The sequence below is a fragment of the Panthera onca genome, chromosome C2 (assembly GCF_046562875.1).
Source record: "Panthera onca isolate mPanOnc1 chromosome C2, mPanOnc1 haplotype 2, whole genome shotgun sequence".
Classification (NCBI taxonomy): Eukaryota; Metazoa; Chordata; class Mammalia; order Carnivora; family Felidae; genus Panthera; species Panthera onca.
The window spans coordinates 22796985-22823716 of NC_138347.1; the positions used below are offsets into that span (position 1 = coordinate 22796985).

Here is a 26732-nt window from a genome sequence, read left to right on the forward strand (position 1 = left end):
AACAGTACTTTGCACTAGCTAGCTTCCCATCTGTCTGATCACTATGACATACTTCATCTTAATGCGTCCATTTCCCAAATTAAAACAAAAATTCTCCCCGCAAAACCCACATAAGTTCCATGAGAGCAAGGACAATGTTACTTTTCTCACAGTTCTGTATAGCACCTGAATTTATATTTCACATCCAGTAGATATCCAGCAAATAATAGTTAAGTCAATAAATGAAAATCCAGTAAGTGTGGAGAAAAACTATACCAACATTTGTCTCATTTTCCTAATATCACAGAATGTAGTACTTTAATCCAGTATTAATTCTGTGGTGATACATTGTTTTTCATGGACTCATTGCTTATTTTGTGAAGAAGCCAGCCCCTTAAATTAACTAAGAATTAACTGCACATGTTGTTTTAATATGTAAATCACCTTGACGCTTTTTTCAGTCATTGGATTTTCTCATTTGATTTATGCTGAGGGAATCTATCAAGGGAATAAAAACTAATATATCCTTTGGCACTTTTAGAGGATAATTCAATTAATAATTTTATAGATCCAGCTCTCCTGAATGTTCACTCATAGGCAGAATCAGCTATGGCAATTAACTGGATTCAGTCCATGTATCATGGGAATTCTAGTGGCTACATGGAATACTAAATTAGATGTGCGTTTATTGCCAATTAACCCTAGTGTTGGATGTGCATTTTCTGTACCAAATTTGAAACAAGTTATGCATAAATCTCAGCATATTTTATGACTCTAGAGTCATAAGTGTCATATTAAGATAATGCTTATGTATGACTTCTTAGCACACATTGGGTTTCTCTTTAATTTGACTGCTATTAGTGATATAATTATTACTGATAATAATATAAGCTTGATTAGGAGTACCGTGAATTATTCTTCTTTCTCTTGTCTTAATATTTTTCCATAAATTGTATGTGCATATATATATATATATATATATATATATATATATAGTGTATACATAATATATATAATATATTTTTATCTGAATATAAATGCATTTACAAAATAAAGGTATTTTACTATCTCTGGCTATTTCTCCTCTATTTATGCTTTATATAATTGAATTTTCCATAAAGCTACAGTATTTTATTTTATATATATTTTTTTTGAGTTTAAAAGGAGGCAAGCATTTTGTAGTTTATTTATTTATTTTTTTAATATATGAAATTTATTGTCAAATTGGTTTCCATACAACACCCAGTGCTCATCCCAAAAGGTGCCCTCCTCAATACCCATCACCCACCCTCCTCTCCCTCCCACCCCCCATCAACCCTCAGTTTGTTCTCAGTTTTTAACAGTCTCTTATGCTTTGGCTCTCTCCCACTCTAAACTCTTTTTTTTTTTTTCTTCCCCTCCCCCATGGGTTTCTGTTACGTTTCTCAGGATCCACATAAGAGTGAAACCATATGGTATCTGTCTTTCTCTGTATGGCTTATTTCACTTAGCATCACACTCTCCAGTTCCATCCACGTTGCTACAAAAGGCCATATTTCATTCTTTCTCATTGCCACGTAGTATTCCATTGTGTATATAAACCACACTTTCTTTATCCATTCATCAGTTGATGGACATTTAGGCTCTTTCCATAATTTGGCTATTGTTGAGAGTGCTGCTATAAACATTGGGGTACAAGTGCCCCTATGCATCAGTACTCCTGTATCCCTTGGATAAATTCCTAGCAGTGCTATAAGCTACAGTATTTTAAAGACTACATTATTATTATGCACGATTCTACATAGAAATTTAGGAAACAAAGCTTAAGTGAATCTCTTTCATAAAAACTACTAAGTTGTCAAAAGAAGAATAATCGGTCATACGGATATAACAGTGTTAAAGTTGTTCTATAAATAACAAAAACTCTCAGTATTATTACCATAATACAATAATAATAATAATAATAATAATAATAATTAATAATAATAGCAACATTTGAAATAATGATGATGAGGGGTGCCTATGTGACTCAGTTAGTTAAGCGTCACAGTCTTGATTTCAGCTCAGGTCACGATCTCACAGATTTGTGCATCAAACCCAGGGTCGGGCTCTCTGCTGATGGTGTGGAGCCTGCTTGGGATTCACTCCCTCTCCCTCTCTCTCTGCCTCTTCCCTGCTTGCTCTCTCTCTCTCTCTCTCTCTCTCTCTCAATAAATAAATTAAAAAAAAAAGAAAAAGAAATAATGATGATGATAATAGTTAATGTGGTGTTTATCATCTATCAATCAGTGTTTAGGTGTGTTATGTAATGAACAAATTTAATTGCAATTACATTACATTGGTACTATTTATTGTCAGTATTTTACCTTTATATTCATTACTTCTTAATTGAAAGGCTGAAATATAGGTAATTATGTAAACCTTTTCTACCTTCCTTTAAATGTCTTCAATAAAAATTGGTATCAAATTGTTACATATTTTTAACTTTCAAATAACCACAGTATTATTTAGTTGGACTTAGATCACAATTTCATTCTGCTTAACTACCATTTATGTTAACATATATTTTATATTTTTAATGTGCATTTGATTAGAATACTTTTTAATTTAAAGAGGTGATAAACTACCATCAAAATTTAATTAATTATACATAATATAGAAAAATATTTTCAGCCAAATTGAATAAAAGCAATTTGAGTTATGATTAGAAATGAATCATATGTGATATATTTTCAGAGCCCTGCATCATGGTAAACAAAATAAAAAATTATACAGCTTCTCCTAAAATAAAATTGACATGGATCTCCATCGTTAGTATTTTTTTTTCAGCTAAAAAATGTGCATTCCTTAATTGTGTTTACCCAAGGTCAATCTGCCCCCTAGCATATGATAAGCGTTAAATAAATATAAAATTAATGAATGAATATGGCAATAATTATCAAATAGCTGGTACTATACTATTATGCACAAAATTTGTATTACAAATAATCAACAGTTTTATAATATTAATGGATTTAAGAAGTAGAGAAATTAAATGAAAATAATGTTGAAATAAGAACACATCGTAAACCACAGTATAAATAAAAAATACCCATAGCAAAGATTTAATTAATGAAGAATTTTTTTGTTTACCTTTTATGTTTATTTTAAAACGTTTTATTGTCAATTTTATTAAATAGGTAACCAAGTTGCTTCTCAGTCGCCTACAATTTTTATTCAGCCAAGTGAATAAATTAGTGAAAGTGCTTTTGATTTTGCTTTTCCAAAATAAAACTGTAAATTTACAGGAAAAGTTAAGATTTAAGGATATCTACTACATATAAATATATCTTTGGGATTTCCCAGAGAGTTTTTGGAAAATCATAAATATGTGTTTTCTTTTCTTTTCTTTATTTCTTTTTCCCCCCACTTTAGAAAAAGGGATATTAGAAATAATTGGCTTTGGTTTTGTGCATATTACATTAGAGTGGAAACGTTTCTACTCATTCTAGGAAATAATATTTCACTGTGCAAAACCAAACAATTTGAAATAAAATTTAAAAATAAATATGTACATATTCAAGTGAAATTATTATCTTAGTTTATGAGCCTATGATCTGGAATTTTATATATCTAATTTTTATTATTGTATAAAAATGTAAAATAACAATCTTTCCAAAAAATAATTAAAATGAGCAATCACAATGTGAAATGCTGCTCAAGGCGAGAAAAATGGTTAAATCAATTGTTAGCATTGATGACTCATGACTACTAGGAGCAAAAATTAATCACACTGAAGTTTGAGGAAATCACAGAAAAAAATAAAAGTATCTCAAAATAGAATACCTTTTATGGTATTAGGTTGACTACATTGGTAATTGTTCTTATAATCTTAGAAGACTTTTTATCAAGCCCAAGATAAATCAAAGGTTTCCTAAACAAACAGGATAATCACTGAATTACTTGTATCTAACAAGTAATATTTGAAATCCTGCTACAGAGGAAGCATTTTAAGATACCAAGAGTGCTAAAAATATTTTAAAGAGTGAATTGCTCTTAACAAGCATCAGAGGGGCAGAAACAGTTTTTCTTATCAGCAATATGAGAGCACACAGGACATTTCACTCTGGATGACCCAAAACATATGAAATAAAGTGATCTATGTGAGTAAATATAGTAAGTCAAGTGAGTCACATAGGTTTTTGAAATGGTGTGGATGCAGAACCAGTATAATCTGGTCCTTCCTTTCTAGATCTTTAAAATATTGTGATGATACTACAGTTCTTTAAAATATTGTGATGATATTACATTTCTAAGAGGATTTTTTGTTTTTTCTTTGTTACTGCTCATTTGTATAGTCTCTATGACACATTTTTAATTACAATTGCATTAAATTATATGTTATTTTATGATACTTTCTATGCTGACCCATATAAGTAGATCCCATCTTCCTAAATATATTGCAATATTTGTATATCCCTTCAATCATTTTGCATTTGAAAAGCACTAATAATACACTATTTCTAATGTTATACAATAAATATCATTAACCTGAGTGATTATTATGAGGGTTGTTAAATGAAGATACAAAAATACCATTTACTTCCTTAACATCTTTAAAAAAATTATTGAAAATTATGTTGGTTTTTCTTATTCAATATGTGATGACACAAGCAAGTTTGAAGCAAATGAGAGAAAAATGTAAATAAACCTGTAATCAGGATTCACAAACCCGATTATTACTTTAAAATTATCTTGTACTCATGGGCATGTACTTCTGATATAGCTTATTTTATTTAGCAAATATTTGCTCCTGAAGCCCTCTCAATAGGAGCGCATTACCATACTGGAGTGATGATAGGCTTAGCCACATGACTTTTTGGATGTGACATGAGCTAGCACTTGAAATCAAGCTCCCATTATGGGGTTTGTTCTCTTGTGCCTCTGCCATTACCATGAGGTGGCTTCCTCCCTGTAAGGGGTCACCTCTTCTGCCTGGTGACAAGTGTTACTGGACCCACAGCATGGAGTTAAGCATTGCTGCTTGACATAAGGCTCCCTACTGAAAGCCTGCCTATGTCAGCTGATTGCAGTTGAGCATGAGAACTCTTATTATATAGTGCTGCTGAGTTCTGGAATGTTTATTATGTATGATTATGGTGGCGTTAGCTGCTGATGTATCTCACCGCAGTGCTCTATTTAGTTCTCATTGACTCTTTTCACTGTTTCTCATGTTATATATTTTGCTACTTTGTTTTGTTTATTATCTGTTTTCCCTTCTAGAATGTAAAGTTCACAAAGTCATTTTTGCTTGCTTAATTTGGTTCTCTATACCCAACACCTGGAAGAGTGCTTGGTTTGTAGGACATGCCTGATAAATACTGTTGAGTGAAAATATATGTAATTAAGATCCTAACCTCAGTATGCCTCAATTCGTAAAATAATGAATTTAGATCCATTTCTTCCTCTTCACAAATCAGGAAACTGAAGTTTCGATAATTTAAATAACCAATGTCTTAGCATTAGTTCCAGCAGGTTCATTAAAATTTAAGGACAGCCGTTAATACTATGACATTCAAATATTGTTTTAGTAAAGCCCAATATATTAGAAAACTACTATCTAGCTTAAATCATCACAAGCAAAAGCTGGCTTAAGTCAGTAGATAGGTATCAACAATACATGGATAATATTAGGAAAAACTTGTCCTTGCCACTGCTCCACCGAAATTAAATGATAGAATTCCAAGGATTAAAGGATTTAATGATCACAGAGTTCTGGCTGGTTGGATTCGAGTTGTTTTACCTGCCTTTCTCAAGAATCAATACCATAAGTTTTGGTGGCCATGCTATTATGGACTAAGGTATAAAGTAATAAATCCAACAGGGTAAATCTTCATCCTAGGGAAGAGGAGGAAAGTGGAGAAGCATTGTTATGAACTGATTGCTTGTGCTCTCCCCAATTCAAATGTTGCAACTCTGCTCCCCAATATAATGGTATTAGGAGGTGTGGCTTCGGGGAGATGATGAGGAGTAGATGAGGTCATAAGGGTGGAGTTCTCACAATGCGATGAGTACCCTGTAAGAGTCAGAAGACAGCATTGTTCCTGGGCTCTGTTCTCCATCCTATGAGGATAGAAATAGAAGCCAGCAATCTGCACCAGAACCCCACCATGTTGGTTCACTGACCTTGGACTTACAGCCTCCAGAGCCATGCACAATAAACTTCTGTTGTTTATAAACCACCCAATCTATGGCACTTTGTTATAGCAGCCTGTACCAACTAAAATTGTTTGTAAACAGTCTGCCACAAGGTCTTGTGGGCAGCTTCACTCTGTGAAGTTCTGCATTAGTTCCATCTGTGATATGGTCCTTTCTGTTAAATCCACAAAACTCACTGCTATGGACTGAATGTGTATCCTCCCTATGCCTCCCCAATTCATAGATTGAAGCCCTAGTCTTTAAAGACACAGTTTGGAGGTGGGCCCTTTGAGAAGTAATTCACAGATGAAATCATGAGAGTAGAATCCCATCACGGGATTAATGCCCTCAAATAAAGTGGAAGAGATAAGAGGTGTCTGTCTCTGTGTGCATATACCAAGGAGAGGCCATGTAAAGACATAACCAGAAAAAAAGCTCTCACCAATAACCTGGCCACTCTGGCATCCTGATCTTGGACTTCCAGATTCCAGAATGGTGAGAAAGAAATGCTTGTGTCTAAACCACTCAGTCTATGATATATTTATTTTTTATAGCAGCTCAAATTAAGACACTCACTTGCTAGTGAGAACTGTAATTCCTGGGGCAAAGTCTTCAATCCAAAGGAAGGACAGCAAGCTGTGACAAACTGGAGGTAGAGTTTGATACTTCTGGACAACTAAGTTAAGCAGGTGCCAAGAGGCAGTGATAAATCCAGTAGCTATACAATATGACTATTTTTATTTCTTTGTTTGAAATTTGTTTGTTCATTTCTAAGGTTTGTCCTCTCAAGGGTTGGATATTTCCTAAAATTCCTGAACAACTTTTCATTACCGCAATCTCTAAAGTACATTTGAACAATAAGATTTGATTTGAATCAAATGATACCTGTCAGAGAGAGATGAAATGTGATAAGACTAGAATAACTGATAGTAGCTTTATATAAGGAGCGTGGTATTTCAAATTTTCCCAAGGGGTACATGTTAAGTTTGGGTTAAAAAAAATACAGCTGAACAGTAAAAGGTTTTTCACCTTTTCCTCTTAATATTCTGTTCTTATCTCCTGCATATAGAGATAAGCTTTACATTTCTCTCAGACACTGTCCTTGAAATGATCATATTGGGTATAGCACTAGAACCAACTGATTTCTACAAATGAGCTTCGTTTTTAACCTCTATATTAAACTCAGTGTTATGGTGAGTGTAAAAGTTAAGGTCATAAGACAAGATTTCAATCACAGATATATGTGTGTGTCTACTGTGACTAAGAAGGTTTTCTAATTTCAAGGTGTTTATTAAGATAATTTTTAAATGTTAAAATCCTGGTCACATATTATCTACCTCATCCTGTACATGCAACAGATCAAGCTACTAGAATCACTGTTATCTTGAGAGACTGTAAAACGTAAGGAAAGAATTATCTGATAGAGCAAAGATTTATCAATTCTATGGAATACACGTAAATAGGGAAGTAACATGAGTCTGTTATAAGATTAAAGAATTAATGTTGTCATATCCTTAAAAGGTTTATGATATTGCTAACACTAATATACCACAAGAGAAAATGCGTGTAAAAATTGCTATTATGTCTGACAAGAGATAAAAGCAGGTACAAAGAGGTGGATGAGAAAAAACGTAAATGAAAAATTTAATACTTCTTAACATGCATTGTTATCATTTGTTAAATTAAATCTATCACATGAAAGAATTAAGTCTAATTAATAGGTAATATTCAATAGCTACAAAACTTAATGATATTCTATTTTTTACCAAATGTACTATGTAATCAGTGCTTATTCTATTAAACCACATATCACATGTCTGTTATCTCCTTTGATCTATAAATTGGAACTTTAGTTCAACCTATGTTTCTTAGTAAGGGTAATGCCTTTGAAATGTTGAAAGTGAGCTGGCAGGAACCCAAGAAATCTGTTAAAATAAAATATAAAAGAGGTTTTGAATTTTATATAAAGGAGGTCTAATCTCCTAAACACCTTAAGTTTAGTGTTATTACAGCAAATGTGGTTGGTATGAATAATAAAGGGCTTGATTCTTGTTGACTCACTCTTAGAAAGAGTATATGGTACCAGCTTGAATCAGGCAGTGAAGATTGTTCTGGTCAGTGGTTTATGACACTGTGTCATGCTTTTGTGTTTTCAAGGTTTCTATACTGTTTTGATTTAAAGATGCAGAATAAAAATATTCTTACCATTTATAACTTATAAATATTTATTTACAACAATAACTTCTCATGGCCTTGCATGTCAGGTTCTAAAAGTTTTCTTGCTAGTATAAATTAGCTACTAAGTAAAATATCTTATCTTATAACAACCCAGGCTTTAATTACCAAGAAATAAGCTTATTAGGTAGTTTTATTACTTATTATTGGTGCAATGCCCAATCAAAACTTCTACTAATATGAAAGCATATAGGATTTGTTACAATAGGGGTGTCATAAATGTAAGAAAAGTTCCAAATTTCATAATACAATTACACTACATTACAAAGATGACCATTGAAAAAGAAGAGTAGGCTGCCTAACTAAATTATGACCATGGTTATAATTTCCAAATGATCATTTAACATTCTACCTCAAAATAATGCTAACTGTAGACAAATGGTAACATTGTGGCATTTCCTCTATTTGTATATCAAGGGTAAAATCTAAACTTTAGCAATTAAGGAGATTAAGATTAATAATTATGCTAATTTCTACTTACATATAAATTCATCTTTCACTAGCATACTTACAGAACTTATCATAAAAGAGTTTTCCACCATCATTTTCATCAATTTTAAGCATTTTTCTTAAATGCTCTTAATTTCTTAAAAACTCTGAACATCTAACTCTAAACCTCAGATAAAGCTCTCCTATATCTTAATTTAAAATCTGAAATGATTTACAAATGGACAACTTAATACACTTTCCAGGATGATTAAGGTTTGCGTAGATAAATGAAATTGACTGAGCAGAAGATCAATATACTGAATGAGAAAACGGAAACTCAACTTTTTCTTAGGACTTTGCATTTTAAACAATCTTTGATCAGTGTAGTGTTTTATTTGAGAACATAAAACAAATGAAATTTGGAAAAGAAAAGTGAAGGAAAGAAATGTACTAGAAACAACTGAAAACTGAAACTAAGACATTCATATCTCAATTCCAGAAACTAGGGATACCGAATATTTTTATAGTTTAAGGTTGTATGAAAAACAGAATATTTATAAATTTCTGTTTCCATAACGGCAGTATAAATCTGTGATTGTCCATCTCCCCTAAGGGTAATAACTAAAGGCTCTAGAGATGACACATTAAACAAAAAGACAAAAACAATCATAAAAACCACTACCTAAGGCTTCTGTAGAGTAAACAAAATCAAGGAGATTGTGGAAGGAAATTAAAATTAGTTTCCCACTTCCTTTTCACCATAGCTGAGGAGGTTCACCCTGATTCTGGAGCTAAAATCTGTCCAGAAGTACAGTGGTACCTTGGAAGAAGCCAATAGAAGTTGAATAGTGAGGGGGAATCCCAAATAGGGGTCACAGAAGGAGAGGCCATAATTCTGCATATAAAACCATAAATGCCTAAACCCTGAGCTTTGAATGCATGGAACAGGAACAAGCTTGAATTGCAAAGTCTTTAGGAAGTTAACTGAGATTTGAGTCACTGCTTACCGGAGGCAACACAGAATTTAGGAGTGAATGTCTGCTTAATATATTTTTTCCAGATGGTTGTCAAAAGACTCAGAGTCTGCACAACATAATATTTACAGTATCCAGGACTCAATCTAACATTTCTTTACGTTCAATGAACCAGGAACATATGATCAATTCTAAGGGAAAAGATAATTAACAAATGCATTTCAAGATGACCCAGATGTTGACTCTACCAGATTTTAGATTTATAGATATTGGAGTGGCTATTCTCATGATGCTCCATGAGATAAAGGAGAGCAGACATAATATGAATAAGAATTTTAAAAAATGTCAGCAGAGAAACAGAAAATATAAAACAGAACAAAATTAGAAATTTAGGAAAAAATTAATATCTTAACTCACTGACTGGGCTCAGGAACAGAAAGGAGATGGTGAAATAAAGATCAGTTAATTTAAAGAGAAAACAGGAAAAATGATCTAATCTAAAGAACAGTGAATAGTTAAATACGTAAAGCTGAAGGACTATAACATCAGAAAGAAACTTGGATATTTAAGGGTGAAGAAAGAGCAAAATGGCTAAGTAAATGAAAGTATTTTATTTTCTCTTCAGTTCCTAAAAAGATTTATGACTCTTTAAAACAAAACTTACCATAATTTATGCTGAGATTTCAATGAATGTAGAAGTAACATATATGAAATCAGCAATAAAAAGCTCACTGGTGGGCAGGTGTAAAAGGATCGATATGGTTGCAGTTTCTCTATTTAACATAAGGTGTCAAAATATTAACTCTAGGTAGACAGTGAAATGTTAGGTTTTTGTATTATAATTCCTAGAGAATCACTTAAACAAAAACAAAAAACATATGTTGCCAACATACAAATTAAAATATCAAAATCTCATATAATTCAAAATAATGCAGAAAAATTGAACAGAATGTGAAAATAACAGAGGGAAAAAGCAGAAAACAAAATTGTACACCTAAATGAAACTGTATCAATAACAGTATTAAAGTTAATAGTCTGAAGCATGAACTATGGCAAACTATGAACCATGGACAAAACGTAGTCCAAGGACCTCATATATGTATTCTTACAGTTAAGAATGGTTTTTACATTTTTAATTATTTGTAAGAAAGAAATGCACAAGCCTTTAAGATAGTTTGCAAGTACCACTTAAGGCTCAGGAAAATCTGAAATATTTATTACCTGGCCCATTTATTGCTCATCCTTACTTTAAATATTCTAATATAAGGTAGAGATTGACACAAAGAATGAAAAAGCAATATTCGGTCATATGCTGCCTAAAAAGGCACATTTTTATTTCATATAAAAATATAAGTAGATGGAAAGTAAGCAAATGAAAACGGGTGTACAAGCAGTAAGCCAAGGAAGGTATGAGTAGTTATGTGCATATTAGGTAAAATACATCAAGTCAAATGATTAGTGGAGAAAGTCAAAGAAAGAATTAATGAGGAAGACATATGTGGGAGAGAAAATAATGACCTAACCCCCAAAGATATTCACGTCATAATCTGTGGAACCTGTAAGCGCGTTACACCAGGAACTTTGTTTCCAACAGGAACTTTGCAGCTGCAATTAAGTTAAAGATGTTGCATTGAGAAGAATATCCTAGATTATCCAATGTGGGTCTCATGTAATGGCAGGAAATTCAGAGACAGAGAAGATGTGAGAAAAGAAGCAGAATTAGAGTGGGGTGATGTGAGAGAGACTCCATCTGCCATTGCTGGCTTTAGAGATGGAAGAGGACCAAGAGCCAACAAATGTGGGCAGATTCTAGAAGCTGAAAGGGACAAGAAAACAATCCCCACAAAGGAACACAGCCCTACTGACTTTTCATTGCAGTGAAAATCATTTTGAACCTCCGACTTCCAGAACTGAAGGGTAACGTATTTGTGTTGCTTATAGCAATTAAGTTTGTGGTCACTGGTTATAGAAGAAATAGAAAACAAACAATATACAAACTGTACATGTGCACAGCCTCACTGAGCCTAAAGATACATGACACAAAAATCAACAGGAGGAAAGTGAGAGAGAAAAGTTCACAGTCATGGTAGAGGATTTTAACACCTCTCATTCTCATAAAACAGCTATACAAAGAAAGTCAATAAAGACATAGAAGATTTAAATAAGACTATCACCTACCTCCATCTGATTGGTATTTCTAACACACAGCATTCTATGACTGCAGAATACATGTGCTTTCCATACACACTGTGTAGTTACCAAAATAGATCATATGCTGGGACATAAAACAAATCTCAATACATAAAAAATAATAACAATCATATAAGAGGGTTATTTTAAACAGAGTGAAGAAATAAATAACAGCAAGAAATCTAGGAAAATACTAAATATCTGGAGATTAAATAAACACTTATGAATAACTATGGACTAATGATAAAATCACAAGAAGAATTAGGAAATATTTTCAACTAATGACAAGAAAACACAACATATCGTAATTTGCAGGTTGTGCTGAAGTATTATTTAGTGAAAAAATTAGAGTTTTATATGGTTATATTAGAAAATAAGAAATATCTGAAGTAAATGACCTAATATTCCACTTTAAGAATCTATGGCCAAAAACCAAAGCAAGACCAAAATATATAGAATGGAAATAAAATGTAAATCAACAAACTAGAAAATAGATTTATGATAAAGAATATAAATTGATAAAGCCCCAAACTAATATTTTGTAAACTCAACAATATTGGCAAATCCTTAGCTAAGATAAAGAAAGGCTTTTCAATAAAGAGTGCTGAATCATTTGGATGTAGGCATGAAAAAAAAATATATGTTGACTCCACAAAAAGAATCCAAAATACATCATATATTTTAATGCAAAATGTAAAGCAATATAACAATAAAAAGAAAGCCTAGACATAAGTCTCTGTGGCTTTAGGTTAGGTAATGATTTCCTAGATGGAACATGAATTATATTACACATGAGTCAAATTTGATAAGTTGGACTTGAGCAAAGTTAAAACCTTTTGCTTTTCAAAGAAACATATTTATTCCAGAAAAAAGAAGAAATATGTCCACATGATGTTCAAAAATGTTCACAAAGGCTTTTCATAATCGCCTCAAATTGAAAACAACCAAATGCTCATCAACAGGTGACTAAATACATAAACTCTGTTTCAATCATACAATGCAAAGACAGGAACAACTTATAAATTTTTGCATCACATGTGTACCAATGCATACTGACTGAAAGTGTTTAGTAAAAAGTTAAAATTAACATAATATTGTATGATTCCATATATAAAAAGTTCTGGAAGTGTCTCTAAATTATGATAGAAAGTAGATTTACAGTTGCCTGGGGAAGAGAATGGAAGGGCAAATACATTACAAAGGAGTTTGAGAAAACTCTTGGGGGTGATGTAAATGTTTGTTTAGGTTATTGTGATAGATTTGAGGGCACATACATATGTCAAAACTGATCACATTTTGCCTTTTATATATTGGCATTGTACTACAGTTCAACTCTATTTCAATAAAATTGTCCACAGAGGATATATATTTTTTAATTATTTCCACTAAAGAAGAATAAAATTAAACACTCAAAATTGTTTTAAAAAGCAAAAAATGATGACGTGCTCTAAGAGCTATCAAAGTCAGTTTCAACAAAACGAAATAAAAATTATCTTAAAGGAATGATTTAAGAGTTGAAAAAAACCATTTTATTATTTTTAAAATAGATTTACCTAGCCAGCTTCTCATCAACAAGATAGGAACCACAACCTCAAGGAATGTTCAAAGAATTGTCAAAACATTCTTTTACATAGCAAGGTTTTTTTTATCCTATCTAAATAAGAGATACTATATAGTTCGCTCATAAGCTGTATTCTGAACATTTACTTCAGAAAAATGAAACAGGCTGACCAATGTCTAAAACTTTAAAGCAAAGAGGTAATACATCTGTGACCAAAAGCAACTTGTACTTTATTACATCAGTGGTTGAAAACCAGAGTATTTGGGGTTTATTTTTTTGTATTAAAATATTTATTTTCTTAAAAGGTCACAAGAACATACAATTCATACTGCAGTTCACAATCATTTGTGTATATCCCATTATTCTCTACCTAGTTGAAATCAGTAATAACTAAAAATCTCACATCATTATATACCAGTGTTTCACATTATCTTGATATTTTTCTCCATCTATCACTTTAAAATTTGAATTTAAGTTGAGGTTTGATTTAAATCTGTCAACCCCAGTGTTCTAATAAAGCGTGAGTTCCATTTTATTCATTTTGTGTTCATAATCACTCAGTACTGATTCCGAATCTTAAAAGAGCTTAATGAAAAGAACCAAGGTTTGACCCAGTATGGCTTTTTAAAATTCTTTTCAATGAGGTTTTAAAATATAGACACTGAAATTATAGGTCTTAATTTAACTTTTAATTTATTTCATACTGAGCACGTATGTAGGCATGCATGGAGGACAACGAAGAAGCTACAGGGAACCTTTGAGGGATGTGGGTATGCTTGAGTCAAAGCATTTTTAAATGGTTGAGTATAACAAAGCCCCAAGAATCTCTTCCTTCAACCTTCTTATTTGACATAAACGGTAACTGACGTTCCAGAAATGCAGGTCACACAATTAATCAGCACCAATCCTAGTGCTGGTATGTTAACCTGATACTGTCTATATGAGCCAGTCTGCCTTACCCTGTTTTGGAAATATCAACGATATTCTTTTCTCATGAGCTCCACTTTTCTGGGCACTTAGAGCAGTGATTTTGTAATAATTCTGTGATCTGTCAAAAAGCTTTTAAATGTTTACAAAACGCAATACAAAAGTCTTAAATATTAAGTCTTCTTAAGAGAATATGACGCTTATCACTTTTTTTAGGACAGTGGGCAGGGGCTGGAAGTATTCTACAAACTTCCTCTCTAAACTGGTTGGGCAGTTCTAATACAAAACATGCTTCAGCACTCTTAAATTTTTGCTTATGTTGGTCCACATTAGAGAAAAGGAAAAAAATAATAAAGTAAACTTTGGTTTAAAATACATATTTTGAATTACAAAATATAAACAGACATGTTGAAAGTTGGAGAAATGTTTATAATTTGTTACAAGTGTTGTTGACATGAAAAAGATATATATATATATGTATACACAAAATAATGGGAAAATACCAGAAAACAGTATTATAAAAGAAAGCTAAATAAGTTATCAGCATCACTTCTTCCTTTGTGTCCTGAATAATATCATGGCTTTTTTGTTTGTTTGTTTCTTTTTTTAAGATGTATGATAGTAATAAAATGACTTTCTTGGAGGTTCCCTAACTTAAGCAATGAAGTCAGTGATTTGTGATAGAATTACTTAATATCCTTCATAATTTTTTAGAATTATTTAATTGGCCTTTCCATGAATTTCTTAATAAGAACATTTATGAAAATAATATGGATTATTTGTGCTTGTTCTTGAGAAAATATTTGCTTTCAAAAGACATTCTCAATAAGAAAATACACCTTATTTCACAGTTACCCCCATATTCTGTCAGTATTAATGTACTATAAATTACTCAATAGAAATGTGTTATCAATAAGAGCATCTTGGGGCACTTGGGTGGCTCAGTCGGTTAAGCCTGTGACTCTTGGTTTTGACTTGATCATGATCTCACAGTCCGTGAGTTCAAGCCCAGCATTGGGCTTTGTGCTGACAGCGTAGAACCTGCTTGGGATTCTCTGTCTCCCCCTTTCTCTCTGCCCCTTCCCTGATCTCTTTCTCTCTGAAGATAAATTAACATTAAAACACACACACACACACACACACACACACACACACACAAGTTCATTTAAAAGGAGCATCTTATACATTCCCACTAAGACAGCTATGTCTTCAACATCAGAAAACCTCCAAAATTGATGATTTATTGAAAATAATATTAAAACTCTTTCTTTTTTATGAACATATATCTGAAATTATTCTAAAATCCCATGCAATGACCTAAGGTGGATTGAGCATTCGCATTAGCCCTCATAATCCCCAAATCACACAAAATTATGAAAACCCTTGTATTTATTTAACAACTCTCCTTGTCATCGTTTGCACTTCCAGACAATAAACATTACTTTGATAAAATGTAAGTACTGATGCATTCAATCATTTTGAAAACACTATTTTTGTATCTTAGGAGGATGCAAAATATCTCAACAAAATAACCACATATGTGAAACACAGGACCATCAATCTTAGAACTCTAAGGAGATACTGACAACCACTGAAAACTAATGCAGTTTAATGTATATTGTGTTTGGGTTAAAGGCTGCAAAAAAAGTAAAAATGAAAATCACAGTTTTCAGAATAAGCAGTATGGAAAAGCATTCAACACACGGCACTGCGAAATGTCCCACAGCATCCACTAGATGTCTCTAATAACTGACTGAGTGGCCGCATTTGTTCCAGAGCTTGCGTTAAATAGTGAAATCATGAATTACACATGTATTTTGATTTTCCTACTCAAATTCATACTTTCTAAAGCAGAAAAAGCTGTTTCAATAAACATACAAAAAGAAAATAACTTACATTCAATATCAAGGTACATGCTCTTTTGGTGCCCTCCAATCCTACTTGCAGCTTCACAGTCATATCTCCCTGAATCTGACAACTTCACATCTTTAATGTGCAGTGATGAGCTTCCATGCTGCCCTTTGACTTCGATACGGCCGTCTGCGCTCTGTTTGCATCGATTCAGGAAAAAGAAAGATTTTACGCTTGGTTCGTGCAAAATGATGACCAAACATAGGGCGTTTATCACACATATAATAAATGAAAACAGAAAGTCTTACCTGCATTAAGGATTTTTAAAGTCATGTTTCTGTATTTATGATTTACTGCTTTTAGCTTTTCCATTTTTACCTGCCCATTTGCTCATAGGGAACCTGACATGTAGTAAAAACTTAAACACGTGTTTTATCAACCTCCTTTATATAATGTGCTCTTTGCTTTTTCAAAACCTTACATGTTCTTCTAGGAAGGGCTTTGTTGGCTTCCAATTATGCTCCTTGCAAACATAGCAAAACAACAATGCCTATTCAATTCTGGCTAAAACTCACCAGTCAAAATGATATTCTTGTTTTCACCTTAGTTCCCTATTTCACCATGTAAAGGCAATGTATCAAGATGTATGACAACTGAAGCCCAAGAGGAATTTATAGTTATTGTTGAATGAATGAAACAGTACTGTTCATAAGCCTAATTAGCACTGTACCTATCACAGGTAAATTATTAAAAACAGCACTACGAAAGTCACTCTTAGAAAGTCAATGGAAACAACATAAAAATGATTAATCATGTACTCCATGAATATTGATTCAAATCAAGGAATTGCTCATAATCCAATAGTTTATAGATTATATTTCAAATAAGAATTCTTGTGTGCAACCTAATGGGTAGAACTACAATTATTTTCTTAAATCACTTAAATGCCTTTATAGCACACATGTTAAAACACAGATAATTTACTCACTGAATTTTACTTTCTACAATCAGGAAATATAGTAAAATTTGTCATTTTATAATTCATTTGAAACATGTATTTACTATTATTGAAATGATTATTTTCAACGTCTGAGGTTTTAGTGACTCAATAAACACTGCATGCCACACATTTATTTTGAAATATGTAAGTTATTATGTAATAACATAATGGTTGTTTAATTTTCTATGTAACTGAAATTGAAATAAATTTCAATACATGTGTGCACTTTGTATTATTAAAACTTGGTGTTTATTTTCTTGTATTCATATCAACAGACTATTTTAAAGCTCTTTTTCAAACATGAAATTGCTTGGGACACAATACAACCATTTTTTGCTTTCTACTTTTATATAGGAATGTAATTACTACACAATCATATCAGTCACTCATAACTTATTTACTATCATTATCATAAAAATGGTCTTCAAAAACAAAGAAACAAAAACATGCTGGGAATGTATTATGCAACTTAGATCAGGATTTCTAGGCCAAAAACATGTTCTCCAACTTTCAAGAATTGCTAAAAAATAGTAAGGTGAGGTTTTCAAGCAGAAGGCATTCTCTTCTGCCAATATTTAAGATGTTTGGCTGCCAACCCAATTACTTACTTGACAGAAAAGGAAAAAAAATGCAGAAACTCACAAAAGTTAAAATTAGAATGAGTAAACTCAAAAGCAGAGTGGCCAATTTGTTATACAAAGTAAGTAACTACTTTTCAGTCACTAAGTGGGTATTCCGAGTTCTTTATCTTACTGCACTTCTATTTATCATTGGATCTCACTGAACTATCCTTCCTTCCTTATGTGCAGACTTCCTTTGGCTTTCAGGACACCCACGCTCTCCTATTTTTTCTCCCAGTGTCATTTCTCTGTCTACTTTTTAATCTGGGTTGCAGCTTCCTCTCTCTCTGGAGGCCCCTGTACTCTGTCCTAGACAGTCTCATCCTCTCCCTTACACTTGCGATCATTAGTCACCCTTCTCCATCCAGAAACTCTTTTTCTCTGGAGAGTTACAGGACCAGATACCTCTCCTTCAGGGCCTTCTTGTTTCATGTGTTTCTCCAACCAGCACGAACAAATGTGAGCCATCACTCCATCACCCAGAATAACTTCTTCTACCCCTCTTGTCTTCCCTTCCATGACTGATACTAATTCTTCCCCATGTCCCATGCTTGACCGTGTCTTCAGTCTTGGATCAGTTTCTGAGCCTTTATCTATTTATATTTTAAATGATGACAATGATTTATCATCTTGCTCAATATTATCATTTTCAATGTCTAGCAACCGTGTTTCCATAGACCTCTCTGCTCTCTGCTTCTACTATCTGGAACCTTGGCTGTGCTGCTGCGTTGGGACGGATGCTCACGTGCATCTCTGGATTTCAAGAGAACAATCACACTCAGGGTGAATGTGACCGAAAAAGATTCCCCGACTCTGCAAAAGCCATCAGCATTATGTTATTTCCCATGTTTCTCTAGCAAAATCTCATTGCAGATGCAGAAATTCTTGTGTAGCTAAGAATACGTTTTTTAAAAAGCAAACTTTTAATTCTCATACCAACTTCATGAAGGTTTCACATCTGCTGCGCTCTATGATCGTGAATAACATTGTGCTGATACCTAAATAAACTCCCAGTGTCTCAACCTGACATTTCAGTACTTCCATATGACATCACCTTTCTCAGACATCACTTTTTTGTCTAAGCACACTTTACAATTTGGATACCACTAATTTGGATTCCAATTAATGTGAATTACATGTACTGTTATTTCCATAAGCACTCTCCACAGACCTGTTTCAACCTTTCCCTCTTTATCTCTTCCATATTTACATGGCAGGATTCTCCCACATTCTTTTAATTTCCTGGAAAAATATAAATTTATATTCAAAATAGTCCCTGGTTGACTATTTTAAATAATTATTAAATGTGGTAGAACATGCCAATATAGTAATTGCTTATAATTACTACTTTGAACTCTGTGCATTTCTTAGGACACACTACTTTTCTAATCTTACTGAAACTTCGGGATTCATCCTGTAGGGTGATATTATAGTTGAACAAAGGTGAGAACATTTTTCTTTTTATGGTACTTTATGTTAAAGTCACCTGGACTAGTACCAAGGACAGGACCATTATGTTCTAATATCTTATAAGGCAAATTAAGTTATAGTGAAAACGTAAATGTGGTTGAGTAAAGGAAATATATTCCTCCAGCTATTATTTAGTATTATTATTATTTACTATGGATGAACAACTTGCACTTATTATCTTTATTAATGTGATAAAATAGCTTATCAATGGTACAAAACAAATTCTTCATTTTTCTATTAGGAAAAATACTGTTCTTTCACAGAATTGAAAGGCAAATATATCTCCTTTGAAAATAAACATGTGCTTTTGTTATTTCCTGTTGTAAATGATATGGTTTTGACTTGCGAAAAACTGGTGTTTGTAAAATTAGTATGAAATTAGTAAAGATGTGGAGATTGAAAAGTTATTTTCAATGTATCTGAAGTTATTAACAGAAATTCTGGAAGAACAGAATTTCTTTGGGAAGGTATGTGATTCCCCGGGAAATCATAAGTCACTTTCAGACTTGACATTGGCTCTATAATAATTACAATATCCATTTGTCTCAAATACTTATACTAGAAGACCAAAGTCATTCCTTCTCATATCTAACATTTCAAAGGACATCTTTCTCTTTGTGTCACAAAAAGGCATTACACATTTCTGAAAGAAAATTAATTTATATCTTGGCTTTGATTCACCACCTACTGAAGATTCATTTAAGACATCTGATATTTGACTGAGACAGGTTAATGGGCATATTAGCTGTCCGTCTAGTATTTTCAGGTTCTATCATTGCATTAAGTAAGATGATTGGAAAGTAAAGTGCCTGACTATACATTATTATTCCAATCCTTTTTAGAAAGGCACTCTTTGAAATTTGATTTAATGTTATATTCTTTGCCTTTCCAGAAGGTCAGTTTAAGAATTGCTTATTTGAAGAGTATTTCAATATTTTTATAAAATGTTTATTGATAGAGTTTACTGTCCTTTGAAGAATCACTTAATGAAAAATCATTGTGATAACTACCTTCTGGAGTTTAATTCCAACACAAATATTTTGTTGTCAATTTTAATTGTTGGACATTTGAAATTATAGAATGTATCCTGTTTATTAGTTGTTTTTGTAACCTCACCTGACTAGACATCTATTGCCAAGTTTAGAACCCAATTGTAGTACATAACACATTTGAGTTGCCTGTATTCCCAATCTTCCTTCTTCTTTATACTGATGTCTTTGACAATTTTTAGAGTCACTGACCCCTTTGGCCTTTTGTGAGATTTGTGAATCATGTCACTTAGCTATTCAGCAATTGTTTTCTGGTGCAATTATTCTACAAGATGCACTTAGGCACTGGGGATACATGCTGAGCAAAACTGAACAATTTTTACCCTTTGGGAAATTAAAGTACAACAAGTATCCATTTCTAAAAATAACGCAAATAGGGACGCCTGGGTGACTCAGTTGGTTAAACGTCCGACTTTGGCTCAGGTCATGATCTCGTGGTCCGTGAGTTCAAGCCCATTGTTGGGCTCTGTGCTGTCAGCTTAGAGCCTGGAGCCTGCTTTAGATTCTGTCCCTCTCTCTACCCCACTTGGATTCTTTCTGTCTGTCTGTCTCTCTCTCTCTCAAATAAATAAACATTTAAAAATAATAATAATACAAATAAACTGAAAGGTTCCAGGTAAGAACACCCAAGTTTTATCTTGGGTTGAGTAAATGGAGGGGTAGGGTAGAGTCACAGGCATGTTCCTTGATAAAACGAAAGTGTGGACTATGAACTGTAAATAGTGAAAGAGGAACAGCTTTGCAGACATAAGTCCACGCCTGTGCCCCCAGAAAGCATATGAAGGAAATGAGAGAAGCCAGCAAGCACAAAGGAGAGTGTTATGGGCACATGCGATCTCCTCATGTTGGACAAGCAGAGACAGCATATATAACCCAAGACAAATGTAGACATAGAGAAAACATGTACCCCTTTATTATACATTCTGTTTGCCTTTTCATAATGGCATTATATCTCTGCTGACTATAAATTAAGCTCAACTTCAAATACTTACAGGTAATGTCAAAGCATGACTACTAATTATATAAACAAGAAAACACTTTCCAAAGGTTACTGGCATTAATTTACTCAAACTCATCTCCTAAAATTGTGTTAACATTGTGTTCAGTTGAACAGTTTCTGTAAAGAATTTTAAACAGAAAGATTCTCTTCCCTCCTTATAAGATCCTTATACTTGCTCTTAGCATTAATTTCTCTTTCCTTCGGGTTTGTTCCCAGCTTCCTAATTTTCTTCCTATTTTGGTTTCATAAACAACTTTTGTACAATTAACCTTCTTCCTAGCATTGCAAATTCATGTAAGGAAGAGTAATGTGTACAGTGTAACTACTTAAAAAAAATTAAAGTTTATATATTTATTTTAAGAGAGACAGAGACACTTTGAGCAGGGAGTGGGGAAGGGGAAGATAGAGAAGGAGACAGACAGACAATCCCAACCAGACTCGGCACTGTGAGCATGGAGCCAGACGTGAGGCTCTGAACTCACAAACCAAGAGTCGATGCTTAACTGACTGAGCCACCCAGGCGCCCCTATACAGTATAACTCCTTAACTTGCATAGTTTTTCACGAGGTTCTAGTGCCCTTCTCTTCTCTTTGCATATAGAATCAATAATTTATTCAGCAAACAGAAACTTAATATAACAATGATAGCAGGTAACAAATATAGTAAATGGTAGTTAGATGTTATTTTCAATGTTTTACATTTATTAGTTCACTTAATCCCTATTATAAGATTTGGACTAATATTATCCTCACTTTAAAGATGAGAAATTGAGGAAACAATACATTAAATACCCAGTTTCCAAACAGTTTACAAATGATATGACTGAATATCGAGGCTGTCTGGCCCTGGAGCTCATGTTTGGAATTATTCCCTCTATGGCCCATCACCTGAGCCATAACTATGTAGTTGAAGTACACATCTTACGAAGGCTGAGTAATAGGCACTATGCTGGTTTCTGAGGATAGAAAAATAGATCAGAAAGGCAAAGCCTTTAGTCTAATAGGTCAAAGGCTTAGACGAAAAAATGGCAAACCATAATACATGCTGGTATAGATGAAATACAGGAAGACACATAATACAGTCTACAGTGGTGGGGAACACCTCTTGTAGGTATCTCTGTCTAAACTGAGACCTGAAGGATAAGTAATAATGATAAGACAGGCACCAGACTGGCTACATAATTTGCAGGGCCTACTGCAAAATGAAATGTGGGGTTTCTTATCCAAAAATTATCATGGATTTCAAGGCAAACACAGCAATATATGGAAGCAAATATAGGGCCCTTTTGAATGTCAGGCTCTACGCAATTATGCACATCATACATTCATGAAGTCAGCTCTGGCCAAGCAACAAAGAGGAAAAGGTAGGAAGGAAATGGGAACCAACAGACCTGAACTAGAAGGGAAACTGAATCATTCAAAAAGATGACAGAAGCTCACTAGAACTGTAATATTCAATATAAAGTGGAGAGGGATAGGACACAAAGTGTCTGGAGAGGGACAAGGCTGCCATAACAAGCCTCAGAAGTCAAGGGAAGATCACTGAAAACATGAAAAGATGCTCAAATTCATTAGCTACCATGAAAATGTAAATCAAAACCACAATACCACGTCACACCCTCGGGGCTGGCTGTAATAAAAAAGACGGATAATAGTGTTGGCGAAGCTACGGACAAATTGGCACTTTCATGCACTGCTGGTGGGTGAGAATGTAAAAAATGGAGCAGGTGCTCTGGATAAAAAGTCTAACAGTTACCCAGAATGTTAAACATAGAGTTATCGTATGACTCAGCAATTACATTCCCAAGAGAATTAAAGATCGATGTCCACAATAAAACCTTATACATGAACATCCATAACAGAATTATTAATAAAACCAAAAAGTTAAAGCAACACACTTGGTTGTTTAGGTCTTTTATCTCTGCAGTAAGCGACTCCCTGGTGTCTTCTTTGCTTTTCTCAACCCCAACTAGTGTCCTTTTGTTTCATGTTTTAAATTCTGGATCAGGCATATTACTTATATAAGTTTCTATTAAATCCCTGGCCATTAACTTTTCTTATTCTTTCTTTTGGGATGAATTCCTCTATCTTGGTATTTTGTCTAGGTCTTCGTCTTCTTCTGTGTGTTACGAAAGCCTGTTATGCTTCCTGCTGCTGAGAGTAATGGCTTTGTTAAGAAGAGGTGATATCCTCTCCAGAGCCCAGTGCTTCAGGAAGTGTCTTTTGTGTCTTCTCTGTGCAGTCTGCTGTGTGTTTTGGCTGCTCTTTCCCTCAGGTCAGTCCTCTGCAAGTTTCTCCTTTCCTGCAGTGGGGAGTGTATGGACCTTGGACAGAGTGTGGTGACTTTTAACTAGATGTGCTCTGGTCCGCTTGATAAAAGACACCTGGTTCAGTCGACATGATGTGTGAGGGGAGACGGGGGTGCTTGTGCTGGTCTTCTAGGGGAGAGGTCCACTACTCTGGTTCTCAGGCACACTTGCCCCAGAAAAACATCACCAGCAGAGTGCAGGGGATGGGCCTTGGTGTAAGCAGTTTAGGCCGCCAGTGTTGGTGCTGTGCTGCTAAATGAAGTTAGTTTATGCTGGGGGGCAAGGGACAAAAATGGCACCGGCTAGCTCTTTTGTCACTGGAGAGACAATGCCACCTCTCCCCAGTGTGCTCCAAGAAGAAGAAAATGTCTGTCCCAGTACTTCTCAGGGGATCCTCAGATCTCACTGTCTGCTCCCAGACTATCTTCTCCTCTTCTCCATAGGAGCACTGCAGTGCCCTTAGGCCTTCACATCGGCCACTCCACGGACCTCTGAAACCCCAGTATTTGAGTCCTGCTGGTTGTGAAAACTCCCTATAATTAGCCTGTCTCGTTTTCCCAGTCAACAGCTTTGGGGAAATGTTTTCCTTGTGTGATTCCCCGTGAAGTCCTCTCTCTCTCTCTCTCTCTCTCTCTCTCTCTCTCTCTCTCCCCTCTCTGTGACCAGGGCTCCCTCCACTCTTCAGCACCTATGATTCATTTCCCCCCTAAACCACATCTCTGCACCTAGTACCTTCCATGATGTGACTTCGTCTCTCCCTCTAGTTGTGCAGTTTGTTCTGTCAGTCCTCCAGGTCGATTTCTTGGCTATACAGAATGATTTGCTCTTTATCTAGGTGTATCAATGGATGAGGCAACCTAAGGGCCTCCTACTACTCTGCCATCTTAGCTTGTCCTAGCTAGGTACGTTTTAATTTGTGGCATCAGTCTGATAAAAATGACGTTGTTAAGTGTGTCGTGTTGTGTGCTATGAGGATTCTCGTATCTGTGACAAAAAGTGGTCACTAGAGGGTAAACGCATTGCATTTTCTGGTGTTAAGTGTGGCATTAGTGACAATCTAAAATACTTGTTAGAGCTTCACTTTTACAATGGATAAAGAAGGGCTTGATTTACACCCTGACTTTAAACGATAACAACAACAAACACCATTTATGACATTATGGGAAGCACATTTATTCCTGACAGAAAAGAAATGAATGACGTGAGTCCTATGATTTCTCAAGCCTAACGTCTCAAGAGAGTTTCCAGGCTACAGCCAAGAGATGAACAGTCTGGTTGTTTCTCTTTGTTGAAGCGACAGCATTCTGAGTTTGAGTGATCCATGGTGCTAGAATTCATAGGATGGGATATTAGAGAGGAGGGAGCTCTGTGGAGGAGAGAGAAATTCACAGAGTCAGCTCCAGAGGTCTTCAGCACTTTCCCCAAGAGTCTGCAGCTGAGTACCAATAGGTGTATGTGTGGGAGGAGACTATTCACAGCCACAGAAAGAACCACTGGTATATTGAGCAATGTAGCTTTAGTAGTGTAGCCAAATTAGTCCTGAATTGAAGATTGCTTCCAACTCCCCTAGCAAAGTTCACGATTCTCAAAATAATAAAATTGTTTCCAAGGAATTTAACAGGGTCTCCGAGAAAAGACCAGACATATTTAAAAGAATAAAAAATGCTGCATTCAAAATGTCTGGCCTCCAAAAAATTATGATATGCAAGATGCATAAAAATAGAACTCATAGTAAGGAATAACAAATTAATCAATAGCAACAGATCCATGAATGACATAGAAGATGGGAGATAGGAACATTCACATTTGTGTTTTTTACATATACTGTATATACTGTATAAAAGACAGCATGAGCATAATGAGGAGAGACATGAAAGATATCCAACAAATTAAGTAAAAATCTAAAGATTAAAAAATGTGTGAAGTGAAAAAGATATGGGATAAGCAGCAGATTAGATACTACAGAAGAAAAGATTGGTGAAATCAAAGAATATAATTTATTCAAATGAATATAGGCAGGAAGCAAACTAATATATATTCTTTGAGTAGTCTTGTCTTTTTTTTTTCCTGCAAGGACTGACCAGAGAAGACTAAGGATGGGGTCTTTATTTATTTTATTATATAGAACAAAGAAAAAATGTTTCCAAAATATTTTTAGTTTCTTCATACTGCAGTGGAAAAAAATCCACTATAGAACATCTTGCAGGGATTTATATAAAGATGTACTAATTGGAAAACATAATGACTATAGTTAGCCCTTACTGAATATATAGACTTTATGTCTGGTATTTTGTAACCATTTCATCTAACATTATTATACTACTTCCTATTTCGTGTGGTGCTGCTTGCTTTTAAAACATCTTTTATTTGTCTATAGTTTGAACCAGATTGCCATACTTCTTAAGCTGGTTACAACACTGATGATAATAACATTTCTCATGTACCTAGAACTAAGGTTGCATAATCTTATGCATTTCTAACCAGATGTGGGGAAAAGCAGCCAAGACTAAATGCCGTATACTACTCAACTTGTACTGTGATAACTCTAGCGAAACAGATGACATTGAAATCTCAGTGGCTTTCAGTTTAAAAACTTGGTGGATTTTTAAGTAGGTTGCAGCAGCATACCCTGGACTTGCATTTGGGTTCTGGTATACCAGAACTGTTGTTACAGTTCAGGAAATGGTCTAAAGGAACAGATCCATCTTGACCATGCTGTTTAAAATTTCCCATGGTAAGTGATGAACCGCGGGAATCTACCCCCAAAACAAGAGCACACTGTACACACTGTATGCTAGCCAATTTGACAATAAATTGTATTAAAAAAAGAAAAAATAAAATTCCCTATGGTAAAATGTATGATTTAATTAAGAACAAAGACATAAAGAATAGCATAATGAAATCTCATGTGTCTATTGCTCACCTTTACCAGTTATTAATATTATGCTATTCCACTTCTAATATTTTTGATATTGTGCTTCAT

The 26732-nt window shown here is 34.1% G+C and overlaps 1 protein-coding gene across 2 annotated transcripts in view; it reads right to left on the reverse strand.

Moving 5' to 3' along the window:
• NCAM2 (neural cell adhesion molecule 2) overlaps positions 1-26732 on the reverse strand; it is a 531010-nt gene that overhangs the window by 121510 nt on the left and 382768 nt on the right. For both annotated transcript variants that reach the window (XM_078452862.2, XM_078452863.2), the window contains exon 9: positions 16348-16498. In XM_078452862.2, coding sequence (XP_078308988.2) covers positions 16348-16498 — 151 coding nt within the window. The remainder of the gene's footprint in view (positions 1-16347; positions 16499-26732) is intronic.